The 18586-nt window shown below is 41.1% G+C and overlaps 1 protein-coding gene across 5 annotated transcripts in view; it reads left to right on the top strand.

The window, feature by feature from the left end:
* The window catches only part of SCN8A (sodium voltage-gated channel alpha subunit 8), a 200564-nt gene that overhangs the window by 117269 nt on the left and 64709 nt on the right, over positions 1-18586 (top strand). For 3 of the 5 annotated variants that reach the window (XM_018047744.1, XM_018047746.1, XM_018047745.1), the window contains exons 8-12: positions 1118-1181; positions 2270-2411; positions 3920-4126; positions 5378-5671; positions 17417-17812. In XM_018047744.1, coding sequence (XP_017903233.1) covers positions 1118-1181; positions 2270-2411; positions 3920-4126; positions 5378-5671; positions 17417-17812 — 1103 coding nt within the window. The remainder of the gene's footprint in view (positions 1-1117; positions 1182-2269; positions 2412-3919; positions 4127-5377; positions 5672-17416; positions 17813-18586) is intronic. The other 2 variants (XM_018047747.1, XM_018047748.1) reach the window with 1 other exon arrangement.

The following is an 18586-nucleotide window of genomic DNA, read 5'->3' as shown; positions in this document are numbered from 1 at the left end:
ACAATGCAGGAGACCTGGGATTGATCCCAGGGTTGGAAAGATCCCCTGGAGAAGGGAAAGGCTACCCACTCCAATATTCTTGCCTGGAGAATTCCATGGACAGAGGAGCCTAATGGTGTACAGTCCATAGGGTCACAAAGAGTAGGACAAGACTGAGCAACGTTCACTTTCACTGTTCACTTAAGTTTCTTAATATTACTAAGACCTTAGCAATCAGTCTGGTCTAGGGAGTCGAGTAATCTCCAAAAAATAACTGTTTAATCCTATCACAGTTGAGGAGTTTTAACAAGTTCATTTCAGGAACCAGAGCATTTGGGTGTTACTCTTAAGAATATTTGGTGTAGTAGTATACATGTGTGCAAAGTCGCTTCGGTCACGTCCGACTCTTGTGACCCTATAGGCCGTAGCCCACCAGGCTCCTCTGTCCATGGGATTCTCCGGGCAAGAGTAATGGCGTGGATTGCCACACCCTCCCCCAGGGGATCTTCCTGATCTTTCTGACGGAACCCAGGTCTCTTAAAGACGCATTGGCAGAGGGGTTCGTTACCACTAGCGCCACCTGTACTTGTATGAAACTAGGGAGGAAAGTTAGCAGTATCCCTCTTAGTCACTCTTGAGGAAATCAAGGCAGGTAAGTATCCACAAGAAAGTATTCAAAGGGGATTTCAGGGACACAAACAGGAAAGGGAAACATCTTCTAATTTAAAATAAGACATGGTTACTAGTGATCAGTTTATCTTTGGTAAAGAGAAGTTATAAGGATAGAAGGGTAGAGTTGTGTAAAGGGGTAAAGGACTGAGAAACCTCTCTTTTAGACCCTTTGATTCGAGTACTAGAACGTGGCAGATAGATCTGAAGTATTAATACAAGTAGAAATCGGGTGTCTGAAAAGAACCTTGCATTAAAGCCCACATGGCAGCACTTTTTATTGTTAAATGTATATAGGAAAATAGTTAATGGGAAGGAATTCTCATCAGGTTTCACTGCTGTCAGAAAAGATTTATATGAGCTAAAATCAATAACTGTTTCTGCTGGGCTAGTTAGGAACAGTGTAACCTTATTCTCTCATTCAGTTAAATCTGCCTTATTCATTTCCTGCCTCTTCAAACTTTTCTAGCAAATTTCTACATAGTTCCTGGTATGCTGGAACCTTTGCTCTGTGGGAACAGTTCTGATGCTGGGTAAGCAGCTCACTTAATTTTAGTATCCTCCCCCAAAAAATATTGTGTCACACAAAAATGAACAATATTTTCACTTTCTTTGTGCTCATGTAGTAGGTCCAGTAAATTGGTTGACTCAGATTTTCTTTGTTTTATATCTGTGCATCCGAAGTTGACATTTCACTAGTAGGTGAAGGTGGCTATTAGTCTTAAATCAATCAAAGATATAAAAGGCTAAGGATAGGATCTATAACACCAGATATCTTGCCTGTCTCTTGTAGACTCCCCTCATTTTGTCTTAATACAAAAAGTTATCGAGTAAGGGCACTGTTTTCATGATAGGTTAGCACCCAAGGTTGACCGCAGATATGCCAGGCCTGACAGAATGTGGGAGGGAAAAGAGTTGCAATGTATTATCTTCCCCCCCACCCCGCTTTTTTTTCATTGTGGCAAAATATACATAACATAAAATTTGGTCTCTTAACCATTTTTACATATACAGTTCAGTGATATTAACTAGAAGTCCATTTAATTTCTATACTGAAGTATTGATAGATACTAGAAATTAGATTGGAATAAATATCAGGTGAGTCTTAAAGCAGAAGAACTATTATAACTGAGATCACTGAAAGCCTAGTATGATACAGTTTGTCACAGTGAGTGTTAAGAGAATAGAGATGATTAAGAGGAATGTCTAGGCATTTGTCATTAAGGTTAGTAGCTGAGTTAAATTTGGTTGAATTGCACATTGATATGAATCTAGAACAGTGATTCTCAAATTTTGGCATTGGTAAGAGTCATCTGACATGCCCCTTAAAAATGCAAATTCATGGATCCCATATGCAGAGTTTTTATTCCTAGGTCTTGTCTAGGACATAGGTATCCGCATTTTTAAGGTGATTCTGATCCTAGACTGTCCCCAGGACGTCATTTTTGAAAAGCTCACCTGGCTACTTCGTTTCTTTCCTCTTCTTTTTTTAAAATTCCTGTTTGTTGGCGTAGCCTCTGTAGATGGCTGTTTATTATCTGCAAGGTTATAGAGATGACTTCCAGCTGACGACCGCGTAGGATTACGCTGAAAAGCCCGGTGCTTCCTTCTCTTTCCCCAGGCAATGTCCAGAGGGATACCAATGTATGAAGGCAGGAAGGAACCCCAACTATGGTTACACGAGCTTTGACACGTTCAGCTGGGCCTTCTTGGCATTATTTCGCCTTATGACCCAGGACTACTGGGAAAACTTGTATCAATTAGTAAGTAATACCATGTTTTTCGGTGGTGGAATTTACAGTATGTAGGGTTGGGAACGTTCTGTGTAAGAGACCTTTGGTGAAGACGTTATACAGAATCTTTGGGTGGTATTTCTCAGAGTCAGCTGGTTTACAAAATTAAGTGAATTCTCCCAGCTTTTGGCCCAGTTTCTTTAATGCTCATCATGTATAGCTGTAGATGCTCACAGACTTGAGAGCCTCTTGCCTGGCCTGGGAATCTGAGATCTCTGTCCTCCCTATTTCGGCAGACCATCTTCAGTATTTCTCCTTTTGGATGTTTGGGCTTAGGGCCTCTTTAAACATGTTATGTAAAGCAATTTGCTAGACATTATAAAGAAGAGATTTTATCCACAAGGATCTTGGAGCCTAAATATGTCAACATTTTGAGATTTATAACACAGTTGTATTTGTTCAAGAACATTGTGACAATTTTTTTTTTAATGGTCACTGCCATTCTGTTGGCCTGCTTTGGTGACTCTGGACAAGTCATTTAATTTTGCTGGGTGTGATGGAGAAGTTAGTCTAGATGGCTGCTGAGGGTCTTCCAACTTAGAAATTCTCTGATAATCCATTGTTTTACATTGGACTCACAGCCTTTGATAATGCTAGTTAGTTTGATAATAAGAATTGTGAACCCCTCAGGCATGAAGGAAACCCTTTAAGTGAACTAACTTTTTTTTTCCAATGAAAATTTCTTATTTGGAGTTCCTAGAATACTTCTTTTCTGTTGTACAGCCTAGTATTCCCATGAAATATTTGTAACTGATGCTAAGTTCCATGAAATATTTGTGGTTGAGAAGAATAAAAATGAGAACTAAGTGATAATGGGTCCTGTGTATATGCATATAACCTGAAACCCAGTTGTTCTTTGATGTCTGTTTGTTTGGTGCTAGTGAGAGGAATACTCTTAGGATCCTCTTTCCTTTTTTTCCCCTACCCCACCCCCACATCCTTCACATTATATCTCTCTTTAAAAACTCATCCTATTGCAAACGGCTAAGGAAGGATGTCACTCAAGATAGGGACTTCTTATGAGTTGGGCCTGATTCCAAAGATGATATTTCTGTAAATGCTCTTTGAAGACCAGTATATAAATGACCTGAGGTCTTTGTTTTCATTTCTTCACACTTGTTTTAAAACCAGCTGACAAAGTCAAACGTAATTCTTAGCTCAGAGCAATTTTTCCTTTTAAAAAAGGAAGCATTTTTCTATGGAAGGAGTGTATTAGGAGTATTTGGAATGGAAGAGGATTTTTTTTTTTTTTTTTTTTGCCACAGTGAATAGGAGGTACTCCTGTGAGTCTGGGGTAGGGGAGGCCATTTGGCAGCTGGGGATGCTGAGTGTCTGCAGTGTGCAGAAGTTCCGCACAAGAAAGGCTGGTCCTGTTCCAAATGCAGTACTGCCTCTGCAGAGGAACATCAGCTCATGAGTTGTTTTCAGCCTGATTCGTCTGATGCAAGCAACTTAAGAAGTGGTTTTTGTCTTTCCAGACCTTACGAGCAGCTGGGAAGACGTACATGATCTTCTTCGTCTTGGTCATTTTTGTGGGTTCTTTCTATCTGGTGAACTTGATCCTGGCTGTGGTGGCCATGGCTTATGAAGAGCAGAATCAGGCAACACTGGAGGAGGCAGAGCAGAAAGAGGCCGAGTTCAAAGCAATGTTAGAGCAGCTTAAGAAGCAACAGGAAGAGGCACAGGTTGGTGATCAACTCTTTGCCATAGTCCTTCCTGCAAGATCATGGTGACTAAGGCCCCCTCTGATTGCCACTCTAGTTGGTCTTTCTAGGCACACTGTCTAACAGAAGTCATTGATCTGATTGAAATAACCCAAATAACAACTGCAGATGGTCAGTCCAATTGTTACATTTGTCTTAATGGCCAGATTGTTTGTGAATATGATCTTCTGTTGAATCTCTCAACCGTTCAGTGCACAACTGCTGTGATAGCTGGAGAGAGAAAAAAATAAGTGACCAGAGCAGTTTATATAATGCATCATGTAAGCATAGGTGTTTTTGCTGGGGGAAACATTAGGATCTCCTCCAGAGATTGTCTGTGTTCATAACGAGTCTTGAAAAGAAGATACAAGTAAAGTATTGAAGTAAAATTTAAAAAACAAACTTGTGATCCACTAACACCCTAACATCTTACTTTTTTTAGAAAAAATTATAGAAGTATGGTGATATTTATAGGAGACTTGGAAAATACCAAACAAAGTTACATATAGTACCACTGTACATTACAATTATTTTTAAATAGGTAAATTAAGATTTTTAGTTAGAGTTTCAATATCAAACTTTCAAAAATTAATAGAACAAACAGATAGGGAACTAGAAAGATACAGTAGACCTGGAAAGCACTATGAACTAATTCAACATAATTAAGGTTTATATAATTTTCACTCAACAGCAGGATGCAAATTCTATTCACGTTCCCATGGACTATAAACTGGGAGACATGGGATTGTATCCTGGGTCACAAAACAAAGTGCAAAAACTTCATGGTCTAAAGGTATTGAAATCATACAGAGTCTGTTTTCTTATCACTGATAACACTTTACTTTTTAATTTTTATCCAAATATACATGTATTTTTTACATTGTTGGGGCCATAATATATAGTATTGATTTTCAGAGTTGCCCAAAAAAAGATCATTTGGTATCAAGGTGGCAGCCAAGTTCTTGTCTGAGATACTAAACAGAGAAAGTCCCAAAACTCTCACCATGAAGTTCCGCTCTGATTATGCAGGGCTGTGTGCCACCATACAAATTTAGCTAGGAAATGGAGATACCAGGCTCCCACCAGTGTCCTCTGACAGACTTGTTTTCCTTCTTCCTTTTTTCCCTGTCTTTGGGAAAGGAAGGAAGTGATCTCCACCACTTGCTTAGCTTTGTGTGGCTCTAGTTAATTGCTTCCGATCTGGTCTGTTGCTGTGAAATTTTACTTTCCTAGGCGGCGGCGATGGCCACTTCAGCAGGAACTGTCTCAGAAGATGCCATAGAGGAAGAAGGTGAAGAAGGGGCAGGCTCCCCCCGGAGCTCGTCTGAAATCTCTAAACTGAGTTCCAAGAGTGCCAAAGAGAGACGGAACCGGAGAAAGAAGAGGAAACAAAAGGAGCTCTCTGAAGGAGAGGAGAAAGGGGATCCTGAGAAGGTGTTCAAGTCAGAATCAGAAGATGGTCTGAGGAGGAAGGGCTTTCGGCTCCCAGACAACAGAATAGGGAGGAAGTTTTCCATCATGAATCAGGTAAAGTGTTGGTGCTGGGTCACAGAAGCCTAAGAAATTCCAGGTTTCCTAATCTTACTTGATTCTCATATTCCCCTTTGGGTTTACATTTTCCAGTCCCATCCCTGCATTCTCAGGCCACCTCCCCACTCCACTTTGTTTTCCTCTAGGAAGAAGTGCTACTTGTGTATAAAGGTGCCTTCTCTGCTCTAAATCTCACCCAGGACAACCTGGTCACCTTCGGCAAACTTAACTGCAGCAGGAAAATCTGTGTCACTCCAGCAGGCCTTGTATTCTAAAACATAGGTCCCCAACCTCTGGGACCTAATGCCTGATGATCTGAGGTGGAGCTGATGTAATAACAATAGAAATAAAGTACACAATAAATGTAAAATGCTTGAATCATCCTAGAACCCACCCCTACCCCGATCTGTGGAAAATTGCCTTGCATGAAACTGGTCCCTGGTGCCAAAAAGGTTGGAGACCACTGCTCTAAAACATCATGAAGAACTTTTCTTAGCATCTGAACTTCAGAATTTAGATCAAATACCTTGTTTAAGAGTAGTATGTAATTTTAGATTTTAAAAAAAGTCATGAAACTCTTTAGGTCACCTTATTTGAGTGTGGCAAGTTCTGATAATTAATTATTCTAGATTTATAATGTCCTCCTGATACATTAGCCTATGGTAGATTAAAAGCCTCTAATTTTACCTAACTTTGTTAAATTGGGCAGTTAAGAGAGAGAGGAGGGAGAGGACTTATGGATAATTATTGAGCATTGTATTACTGTACATTTCATGATATGATAGATATTTTTGGACTTCAGAGAACACCACCAAAATCCAATTCTTAAGCTACTTAATGCCCCCTTTTAAAGAAAGTTTGTAAGGCGTAGGATAGATCGCAGTTCCTGATTAGGGCAGTGCAGCCAGAGTCTTGTCTTGTTTCTCTAGAGATGATTCATGGTGCCTGTCCCTTACCTCCCTCACCTCCGGGTTCAGTCCTTTCCTAGTCCAGTTCGTTTTATCACAGCAAAATCTCTCACGCCCACCCTCTTCTTTTTGTTCCTGTTAATGCTACTTTAGTTCAGACTTTATATTACTTTGTTCTACTGCAGTTATCCAGTACAGCTTCGTTCCCTCTGGTATGTCTCTCTCTCTCTCGTGTTTTATATATTGTCAGCCAATCACCATATCTCTGGTTATTCATTACCAAGCATTTATAGAGTACCTACCATGTGTCAAGGATTGTGCTAGGTCCTAGAGATTGAAAGGTGGTTAGAACACCATGTCTGCCCGAGGGAGCTTACAGTACAGTGCGGTAGCCAGATACACCAAAAAAATTATTTTTGTAATTAGTGTAATAGCACTGATGGTATTGTTCCATAGTTGAAATACACAGACGTGTTTTAGAAGGCACAGATCTATCCCAGCCTGGAGCTTCAGCAAAGATTTTCTGGGGAAGGTCAATAAAGGATAAATAGGAGTTAGTCGGGTAATGAGCGTGTGTGTTGGTGAGGGAGCAGGAGGACAGAAGAAAGAACATTCCAGGTTTGGAAGAAAAGTGTGTTCCAGTTTGGACATCCCAAATATGAATTATTTGTTGGGAAACCAGTTTAGACACATGGATAGTCAAATGATAGCTCAGGGAAGAGGTCCTGAGCTAAGAGATAGTGGCTGAAACCGAGAGACTGGCTGAGACGACTTGGAGAGATTGTGTCAGGGGAAAGGACAGTGACATGCAATATGACACTGGTGTTTGTGGGCTTCGGAGATGGACCTCATAGAGGAAAACAGGTGACTGTTGGTCATGAGGGCTGCTAAGAGAACCAAGAGAGCAGTGAGGACAGGCGAGCACAAGGGTAGGAGAGGGAGGGGAGCGATCAGTGGGTTGAAGCTTAACAGAGAAGCATCGTGAGATCAGAACTGGAAATGCCTGTTAGATTTGGCACTAGAAGTCCTTGAGAACTTGAAAGACAGATTTCAGTCCAGGGAAAGGGTGGATGCCATATTGAATGGGAAGAGACTTTCCATTCAAACTTTTTTAAAGAATGTGGGTGAAAGTAAGCATTTTTATAATCTGTTATGGGGGTGGGGGGAGACCCAGAAGAAGGAGAGACAGAAGTAGAAAATGGAGTAGAGTAGAATAGAAAAGAAAAGAGAACGGTCTTGGGAGATGTGAGAATAGGTGTAGTCTTGAACAGGAAAGGGGCACCTTGTCCTCCCCCGCCAAAAACACATAAGGCAATAGGTGTGTGTGTGTGTGTGTCTAAGTTTGTAGATGGGGCTCATTTTCAATAATGTATGAAATTTAAAATCTTATCGAAGGGAATGAGAAGTTGAATCAGGAGGGTGAAGAAAATAGTGACAGCTTAAAACAGTTATTAAGAAGATTGGGAGAGGGATTTCCCCCCAGTCAGGTTCAGCCTGTTTACTAAAGAAGTCAGCACTGAAACCACAGCACCCTGCTTCCCGGGACGCAGCTTCCCTTTTAACCCTTCAGCACTGAAACAACAGCGCCCTGCTTCCCGGGACGCAGCTTCCCTTTTATGGTCTCCAGTCCCTGTGCCCTGTCAAGCACTCTGTACTCACACCAGAGAGAACTGCTAGATGCTTCTCTCATACAGGATGCTGCTTTTCTACCAAAACAGCCTCTCTAAGAAGCCCTGTTTTTTCCAGTTCTGAATGTGCACATTATACTTACTCTTCACATCCTTCTCCCAAGAAACCTTCCCTGACCTGCCCCCATCCTACCTCCAGTGAGAAATTATCATTTCATCTTTCCATTATGTTTTATATGTCCCTCTTTGGGTGTTGCTTTTTACTCTGTGTGGTTTTATATTTACTAATCTTCATATCCTCTCCTCTCTCACATAAAGTCCTAAAATTAAGGCCTACTTCTGTGTACCCGCAGAGAAACTGATTTAACCCCTTCGGAACTTCTTTATGGCCTTCTTTATGGAACCATCTCTGTCTCACCTTCACCTCACCTTTCCCCTAGTTCAGCCTCTTTTGAGGGAAAGTGTGATTGTAGCTTTGTTGTAATCCAATGCTTGCCTTGAGAGCCATCCTAAGCTTGTTAATAGATACCTTAGTGCCCTTAACACTTCGCTATTGAATGGGCTCTGATTAATAAATAGGCTTCAGCACAGAGTCGCACTGATTGCTCCCTGGCTCAAAAAATAAAGCTGGGCTTCTGGGATGTCCTGCTTTGCATGAAAATAGTCACTTCTTCTCATTTCCCCATCGGAAAAAACCATGGATTCCTTGAGGCCCTTGAGGCCACGGCTGACTGCCAAGACTTCCTTAGAAACTGTACGGCAGTGATATTCTTTGTCCTAAGACGCTCCTGCAGTTTCTCTGATTTTATCTGGAAAAATGGTCGAGGCCTAGAGAGATTAACTCTTTTATCTAAGGTTATATAGCTAGTAGGTGTTGGAGTCAAGATTTGAACCAGGTTCTTCTGACTGTAAGCCTTGTACTGCAGTCTCTATCCCCTCCCCACTTACCTCCACACATACGTGGTCATCTGTTGGGTTGGGTTAACAGTGAAGGTGACTTTGGTTTTCCCACCACACAGTTCAAGTGAACATCAGTGGCCTGTACTGCAGATCTGCTGAGAACTGCTTTTTTTTTTTTTAATTAATTTTGCTGGAGTACAGTTGATTTCCAGTGTTAGTTTAAGATCCTCTTGAGATATAAAATTATTTCTGTGTTTTTAGGCTTTAGGTGAGTTTGTGAAGTCCCTTTTTGCAAAGTATTTTAATTATTCTGCTGCAGCAGTTCTCAGACATTTTGATCTTCATATCTTTAAAAATTATTGAGGACCCCAAAGAGATTTTATAATTTATTGTATTAGAAATAATAATTAAGAAATTTTATAATGTTCATTTACTGATTTATTGAAAAAAATGGTAATGATAAACCTGTGTTTAACACAAATCATACATTTTTGTTTTAATTAGCTGTTTTCCAGATCAAAAAGATTAACAGAAAAAAATGGTACTGTTTACATCTTTGCAAATCTCTTTAATCTGTGGTTTAATGGGAGATGGCTGGAATAGCAAACCTTCATTCAGTCTGTTGCAATATTCCTTTTGGTTGAAGTATTTAACGAAAATCTGTTTTCATACAGATATAGTTGGAAAAGGGAGGAATATTTTAACAACCTTTTCAGATAATTTTGAATATTCTTCTTTGATGCTATTCCAAAATTAGATAACAGTAGGTTTTTAAATGGTTAGTTGCAATGTGGAAGCTGAAACTGTATCAGTAACTTGGTACTGTTATATTAAAATCTTTTGTTGTATTTTACACCATAGATATTTAATTCTTGAATGATTTGTAGCATCCTACATTGATCCTTTGGGAAATACTGCTTCACTGAATTATGCAGCTCTTCCAAGTACTAACATAGAATATTAAAACATCACATACGTTCCCGCTCAAGCTCATAAGAAAAGTCTTTAAATTCTGGGAATCTGTCAGGCTTGCAGTCTGTACCTCTGAGAAATGAGAGTGAGAAAGGCAGACATCTTCTTAATATTATTATGAAGTAGTTTAATCTTGTGACCCACCCCCCATAAAAAGGGCACAAAGACCTAGGAGTTCCCAGACCACATTTTAAGAACCACTGTTGTATTGGAAAGAAAAAGTGAAGTGAAGAAAAGATGAACTATGGCATGGAAATAGGACATTTAAATCATCAATTTCTGACATTCCAAACATCCTAGTCATTGTTAAGCTTCATTCCAGTAGACAGCTGACATGTATGCCCTGAAATTCCCAGTTAATTTTTCTGTGTAATCTGAGGCCATGCCCTCAAATCAAAAACATCCCAGAGCTGTTCTCCCAAGCAGACACCTAGATCTAAAGTAGTATTTTTAGTTAGCTGTGATGTGACCACCTGAAAAGGACCGGACGCTTCTTCCTGGTTTCTTGATAGCAAACATTTTGAAAACAGGACCCATCTCATAAACTAGCTGAATCACAGGAGTTAATAGAGCCACAGGTCCTGAGTCATCAGTGAAACCCTTCAATCCAGGAAAATTAAGATTGGGGAGGGGCCAGGGTGGCTACTCTTAGGATGTGTCTCCTTAGGGAATTGGCCAGATCAGGGCTAGATACAAGAGGTACAAAGTGAAATGGGTCAAGTTCATCTTTTCCCTTCTATGTTGATTGCAGTGGACTCTTTTGCCAAGAATGGAACAAAGAATTAAAGAATAATAGATACACTGTTTACTTTTAGTTTGTATTTTTTTCAGGATCCTGATTCCTGAGTGTCCCTGGATCACGGAATTTATCATTATCATTCCATCACTTCCTATCACTTTCCTATCAGTTAAGAATTGCTATTGCTAAGTCAATTCAGTCGTGTCTGACTCTGTGCGACCCCATAGACGGCAGCCCACCAGGCTCCCCCGTCCCTGAGATTCTCCAGGCAAGAACACTGGAGTGGGTTGCCATTTCCTTCTCCAGTGCATGAAAGCAAAAGGTGAAAGTGAAGTCACTCAGTCATGTCCGACTTAGCGACCCCATGGACTGCAGCCTACCAGGCTCCTCCATGGAGGAGATTTTCCAGTTAAGAACAGTCAGGTATTATTATATACTATATGAGGTCTAATATAATATATAATATTTCCTCATACAGTCTGTAATATTTTCTACTAGGCTGTAGCTTTTGAGAGGGCAGGGACCATGTTATATGTCTTGTTCACCACTGTATCCATATCACTTAGCACACAACAAGTATTTGATGATCTTTTGTCAAATAAAAATCAGACCTCTTTCCTGCTATGTAGACCTAATATACTAGGCAGTGTCAGCACCTAACATTTTGCTAATAAAAATCATGGATCCAGTCCACGGAAGCTTGCTGTGAGAAGGGAGGCAGATTTTATTTTCTGTATTTTATGATGCTTTGACATGCTCGGAGCCTTGCTGGCTGGAGAGAGCTGCCCCTTCCAGTACTAGTTTAATTCCTGGAGATAGTGAACAACTTGCCCTTTCATGTGCAGATCAACCGATCAAAGACCTTTATCCCCAGCCTCCTTTCATCTAATTTACACACCAGCCAGTATTTCCCCAGCCCTAGTGTGGATCACAATAAACTGTGGAAAATTCTGAAAGAGATGGGAATACCAGACCACCTGACCTGCCTCTTGAGAAATCTGTATGCAGGTCAGGAAGCAACAGTTAGAACTGGACATGGAACAACAGACTGGTTCCAAACCGGAAAAGGAGTACGTCAAGGCTGTATATTGTCATCCTGCTTATTTAACTTCTATGCAGAGTACATCATGCAAAATGCCGGGCTGGATGAAGCACAAGCTGGAATCAAGATTGCTGGGAGAAATATCAATAACCTCAGATATGCAGATGACACCACCCATATGGCAGAAAGTGAAGAGGAACTAAAGAGCCTCTTTATGAACGTGAAAGAGAAGAGTGAAAAAGTTGGCTTAAAACTAGACATTCAAAAAACTAAGATCATGGCATCTGGTCCCATCACTTCACGGCAAATAGATGGGGAAACAATGGAAACAGTGTCAGACTTTATTTTGGGGGGCTCCAAAATCACTGCAGATGGTGACCACAGCCATGAAATTAAAAGACACTTGCTCCTTGGAAGAAAAGCTATGACCAACCTAGACAGCATATTAAAAAGCAGAGACATTATTTTGCCAACAAAAGTATGTCTAGTCAAAGCTATGGTTTTTCCAGTAGTCATAGATGGATGTGAGAGTTGGACTATAAAGCTGAGCACCGAAGAATTGATGCTTTTGAACTGTGGTGTTGGAGAAGACTCTTGAAATTCCCCTGGACTGCAAGGAGACCCAACCAATCCATCCTGAAGGAAATCAACCTTGAATATTCATTGGAAGGACTGATGTTGAAGCTAAAACTCCAGTACTTTGGCCACCTGAAGAACTGACTCATTGGGAAAGACCCTGATGCTGGAAAAGATTGAAGGTGGGAGGAGAAGGGGATGACAGAGGATAGATGGTTGGATGGCATCACCAACTTGATGGACATGAGTTTGAGTAAGCTCAGGGAGTTGGTGACGGACAGGGAGGCCTGGCTTGCTGCAGTCCATGGGGTCGCAAGGAGATGGACATGACTTAGCAACTGAACTGAAATCACTCCAGAGCCAGGACTTACAGGACCATTTCTATAGCCCAAAGCCTGTGTGAAATTATTCAAACTGTCCAATTTTAAACTTGTTCCAGTGTGCCTGCTCTGCTTCACCATCCCTATCTGAGGAAACCACAGCAAAGGTTCTGGGCCCAGCTTAACATACCTGATTAAAACAAAATCATAGGTACATTCCAAGACACTTTTATAAGTCTTCTGGCCAGCCACATTGTTTAGAGAAGTGCTTCTTAAACTATCTGTAGTGAAGGATCAGTTTCTATTTTTCCCAAGTCTTCATGAACTGATAGATACTCTTATAAAATATAATAACAGTAAATTTCTAGAGAGAAGTATCCCATTCTTGGATGTTGTGAAAATGCCTAATTGCTATTAAAATTTCTAAATGCTTCTCTCAGCTTTTTACTGTCTCATTGCAAACCAATAATGGATCGTATACTAGCAGTGATCTGTAAATCGCACTTTGAGAACTGGTTGAGGAGAATGAATCAGTGAGGGTGCCCAAACATATATGTGAGATGAGGAATAGCAAGCGAAAAGCTAGAGGAGGCACTGATCCCCTCTGCCAACCCAACAGCATGAAGAAGGAAGTAAAAGAGTTGGCCGTGTGTGTTCCTTATTAAAAATATATGTCATGTATTTATTTTTGGTCATTTTGGGTCTTCAACACTACATGTGGGCTTGCTCTAGTTGCGATGAGCAGGGACTACTCTTCCTTGCAGTGGGCAGGCTTCTCATTGTGGTGGCTTCTCTTGTTGCAGAGCTCTACGGTGCACAGGCTCAGTAGTTGTGGCACTCAGGCTGAGCTGGCCACAAAGAACTTTCACAGTGGAATCATTTTTAAAAGAAGGTTAAGACCTAAACTCTAAGGCAAACATCTTATATAGTTAAAAGTTACTTTGAAATTTCTTTAGAGTCATAATTGGGCAAACTGATTATCTCAGGGTAGCAAAGAGGGCTGTCTGAGGCCAGTTGTTTGACAGGTTTTGTTCTCTTAGAGCACTGGTTCTCAAACTGGGATTGTATCCTTTCAGGGTACTGGAAGACTTTTCAAGCACAGTTTTAAGGAACTAGATTTTCAGATCTTTAAGTTACATATTCCTATACCTAGGGTGAACCCTGTGGTCTAAAGTCACACCATTTCTCCTTTTCCATTTTTCTTTTCACAGTCAGCCTTCTCCCACTTTACAAAAGGAAGGCATACCTCTCTATCATCCCAAATCCTGAAGATCTTTGGGGTGCCAGACAAAGGGACAGTTCAAATATTAGCGTCTACAGAGTTTTCTTTAAACTGTTGTTGTTCAGTTACTTAGTCATGTCCCACTCTTTGCGACACCATGGACTGCAGTATGCCAGGCTTCCTTGTCCTTCTCGATTTTCCAGAGTTTGCTCAGATTCATGTCCATTGAGTCGATGATTCTGTCTAACAATCTCATCCTCTGCCACCCCTTCTCCTGTTGCCTTCAACCTTTCCCAGCATCAGAAACTTCCAGTGAGTCAGCTTTTCGCATCAGGTAACCAAAATATTGAAGCTTCAGCTTTAGCATCAGTCCCTCCAATGAATATTTAGGGTTGATTTCCTTTAGGATTGATTGGTTTGATCTTGCAGTCCAAGGGACTCTCAAGTGTCTTCTCCAGCACCACAATTTGAAAGCATCAATTCTTTGGTGCTCAGCCTTCTTTATGGTCCAGCTCTCATATCCCTACATGACTACTGGAAAAAAAAACATAGCTCTGGCTATATGAACCTTTATCAGCAAAGTCATGTCTCTGGTTTTTAATATGCTGTCTGGTTTGTCATAGTTTTCCTTCCAAGGAGCAAGAGTCTTAATTTCATGGCTACAGTCACCGTCAGTAGTGGTTTTAGAGCCCAAGAAAATATAATCTGTCACTGTTTGCACTTTTTCCCCTTCTCTTTGCCATAAAGTGATGGGGCTGGATACCACGATCTTAGTTTTTTTAATGTTGACTTTTAAGTTAGCCTTTTCACCCTTCTCTTTTCATGCTCATCAAGAGACTCTTTAGTTCCTCTTCGTTTCTGCCATTAGAGTGGTATTATCTGCATATCTGAGGTTGTTGATATTTTCCTGGCAGTCTTAATTCTAGCTTGTGATACATCCAGCCCAGCACTTTGTATGATATACCCTGCATAGAAGTTAAATAACCAGAGTAACGGTATACATCCATGTCAGTCTACAGCCTTGACAGTATACTCCTTTCCCAATTTTGAAGTAGTCCGTTGTTCCATGTCTGGTTCCAACTGTTGCTTCCTGACCTGCATACAGGTTTGTCAGGAGACAGGTAAGGTGGTCTGATTCCCATCTCTTTAAGAATTTTCCATAGTTTGTTGTGCTCCACACAGTCAAAGGCTTTAGCATAGTCTCTTAGTAAAGCAGAAGTAGATGTTTTCTGGAATTCTCTTGCTTTCTCTATGATCCAACAAATGTTGGCAATTTGATCTCTGGTTCCTCTGCCTTTTCTAAACCCAGCTTGTACATCTGGAAGTTCTTGGCTCACATACTGTTGAAGTCTAGCTTGAAGGATTTTGTGCATAACCTTGCTAGCATGTGAAATAAGCACACTTGTATGGTAGTTTGAACATTGTTTGGCATTTCTTTAATCTGGGAAACAAATCCATTGTAAGGCTTTCTGAATTTACCTCTCTTACATACTTCTAATAAGAATGAAATATAGAATTATAATCAGGGGCGTTCAGATGTTTTAAGTTCAGGAGCAGGATGGATGTCACTGAGATACATAGTCATACATTTATTTAAAATGAAAAATGAGGTCATACTTTTTCCAATGAAAATAAGTCTGATTTGGCCAATTGTTTTGATAGTGGGGAGTGGCTTTGCTAATTAGATCATATGGTGGGCATTTTTTTAATTAAATGATCTAAATCTGTGAGTTTAAAGATTTAATGAAAATATCTCTAAAGCATGTGGTAAGATCATTTTATTAAAAAATTAATGTTGGCATTGATATTTAGAAATCGACAATGCTTTGCTTATTCCAACCTTTTCTGTTAGGTCAAGTAAAGTTCCTTTAAAAGAATAGCCCCTGTAAGAGGTACTGATATAATTATTAGTAAATAATAATTAAAGCCTTTTTGATACCATCAGAAATCAGGAAATGGAATATTCTAACAAGTGGGTAACAAGTCCTTTGGCAGGTTGGATGGTTTTTCAGTTCTTTGCTTTCAACAATATTGAAAGAGGACTTGATTTAATTGTCAGCTGATAGATCATTAAAATAAATTTTGCTGATAACTTACTGTGTAATTTTGGCATATAACTTGGAAGGAGTTCAAAGAATTGCGTGATATTACTGTAACAGTGTTCTTCTGTTCCAAGATACCATTTATATGAATAAAGTTTCTCAGCACTTAAAATCTAATCTTGGAAAGGGGAGGGGGGGCTTCTGTTGAGCCATGTATGATTCTAATAATAAGTTATACTATCTGCAAATATTTAAACATTGAAACACCAGTTGGGGGAAAGAAAAGCTCATTCATCTCATTGAGATACATTTTAATAAAATTTTAAGCTTAGTAATTACTTATAAAACAGAATATTTGTGATCAGTTATATTAATGAGCATTGTAATAAAAGCACAATCCAGGAGAATTTTTTTTTTTAATTTTAAAATCTTTAATTCTTACATGCGTTCCCAAACATGAATCCCCCTCCCACCTCCCTCCCCATAACATCTCTCTGGGTCATCCCAATGCACCAGCCCCAAGCATGCTGTATCCTGCGTCAGACATAGACTGGCGATTCGATTCTTACATGATAGTATACATGTTAGAATGCCATTCTCCCAAATCATCCCTTGGAGGCTCATGGTCACGGGAAATTGGTTTTAAGTACAGTTTACACTTGTTGCAGAAAAGTATTGAAAGGGGGTCCATACAATGCATTAAAGCATATACACGTTAGCACAAAATTCTCTAGGGAATGTGGAATGGCAGTATGAGCTGAAAAAGAAAAATGAAAGTTTTCTACTTGATAAATATGAGTTTGACTTGAAAATGTCAATTCTGGGAATTTACAAATAGTTAAACTTCAGATAAAAAAAAAAGTTGAAAAAAAATGGAGTAGAAGGGGACATATACCATCTTCAGCAGAACGGAAAAACCACTATTGGCATAGTTCTTAACCTGCATTGAAAGTAGTGACTGGGCACTTCTAAATCTCTCCTTTTGCCAAATGTGGCATAGAAGCTAACCTGGTAGATTAAAAGCACACTCCACGTGAGCTCATAGTAATGAAAAATAGTGTCTATTTTCCCAGTGGATTTGCTACACAAAGCATGAGATAAAAACATTGTTTCAGTGCGTAGGTGAACTGCTCATGGAACTTGTGAATGGTTAACAGGTCAAAGACAGGTGTACCTCAAGGTTATGGGGCAAGGAGGAGTGGTGATGGGTGTTGAACGGCAGGAGAAATTCAACATCCCAAAGTGCTTTCTGGAAACACCTGTGTTCTGATTAGCAGGAATGCAAGGACGGGGCCAGACTGGGGAAGCTAACCGCCTTTGTTCAGCTTCTGTGGGGTTCCTTCCTGTCTCATGCCTGCCTCTCTTGTCTCTCTCTCTCCTCCTGCCCTTACAGTCACTGCTCAGCATTCCGGGCTCCCCATTCCTCTCCCGCCACAACAGCAAGAGCAGCATCTTCAGCTTCAGGGGGCCCGGGCGGTTCCGGGACCCGGGCTCGGAGAATGAGTTTGCGGACGACGAGCACAGCACGGTGGAGGAGAGCGAGGGCCGCCGGGACTCGCTCTTCATCCCCATCCGGGCGCGCGAGCGCCGCAGCAGCTACAGTGGCTACAGCGGCTACAGCCAGGGCAGCCGCTCGTCGCGCATCTTCCCCAGCCTGCGGCGCAGCGTCAAGCGCAACAGCACAGTGGACTGCAACGGCGTGGTGTCCCTCATCGGCGGCCCCGGCTCCCACATCAGCGGGCGTCTCCTGCCAGAGGTGAAAATAGATAAGGCAGCTACTGATGACAGTGTAAGGAAGTAAAACCGGTAGACCGCGGCTAGGCATGGCAGTCTCTCCCGCTCCCTTCCTCTCTTCTCTCCTTTGCTCCGCCCATCGCACTCGATCCCACTTGCTCCCGTCTGGACTCACGTCTCTACCGCCTACAGCTTCTGTTTTCTCCCTCCTGATTTCTCTCTATTTCTTTCTTCAGCCCTCCTCCTTCGCTCACCCTCTTTTCCCTTGTTTATTCCTTGCTCCATTTCCCCATCCCCAACCCCATCTTCCTTTCTTGTTTCTGACTCTTGCCCTTCCTCCATCAGCCCTTAATTTTATCGATGTTTCTTTCTCTCCATCTTTTGCACTTCTCTCTCTGCCTCTCTCCCCCACCCTACCCCCACCTGCTTTGACTGAATGCCTCTGGCCAGCGGATCCTGCCCAGATGGAATGAGAAGGGCCTTTGCCATCACCAATGACCAAGTTTAAGCGGGTTTGAAACCACCATTGCTTCTCTCCCCCTACGTCCTGCCTCCTCATAGGGAAACAGCTTGGAATTTAAAGCTCTTTTATTTCTATTAAAAAAAAAAAAAAGTTCAAATATACCTTTGAACAATTTTCTTAGTCTCCTCTACAAGAATGAGATGTGATTTTTCCAAAGAGGCATGTGTGTGTGTGATGCTGAGGGTAGGAAGTGGGCACTGGGAGAGCCAGGCAAAGAGGTGAAGGAAACTGGTGGGGAGCTGGACATTTAATAAGGGGATTGAGATAAATCAAAGGAGGGGAAGGTAGGTGGTTGGGGCAAGAACA

The sequence above is a fragment of the Capra hircus genome, chromosome 5, assembly GCF_001704415.2.
Source record: "Capra hircus breed San Clemente chromosome 5, ASM170441v1, whole genome shotgun sequence".
Taxonomy (NCBI): Eukaryota; Metazoa; Chordata; class Mammalia; order Artiodactyla; family Bovidae; genus Capra; species Capra hircus.
Note: the sequence above shows the minus strand (reverse complement) of the source record. Positions and strands in the feature narration are given on the sequence as shown.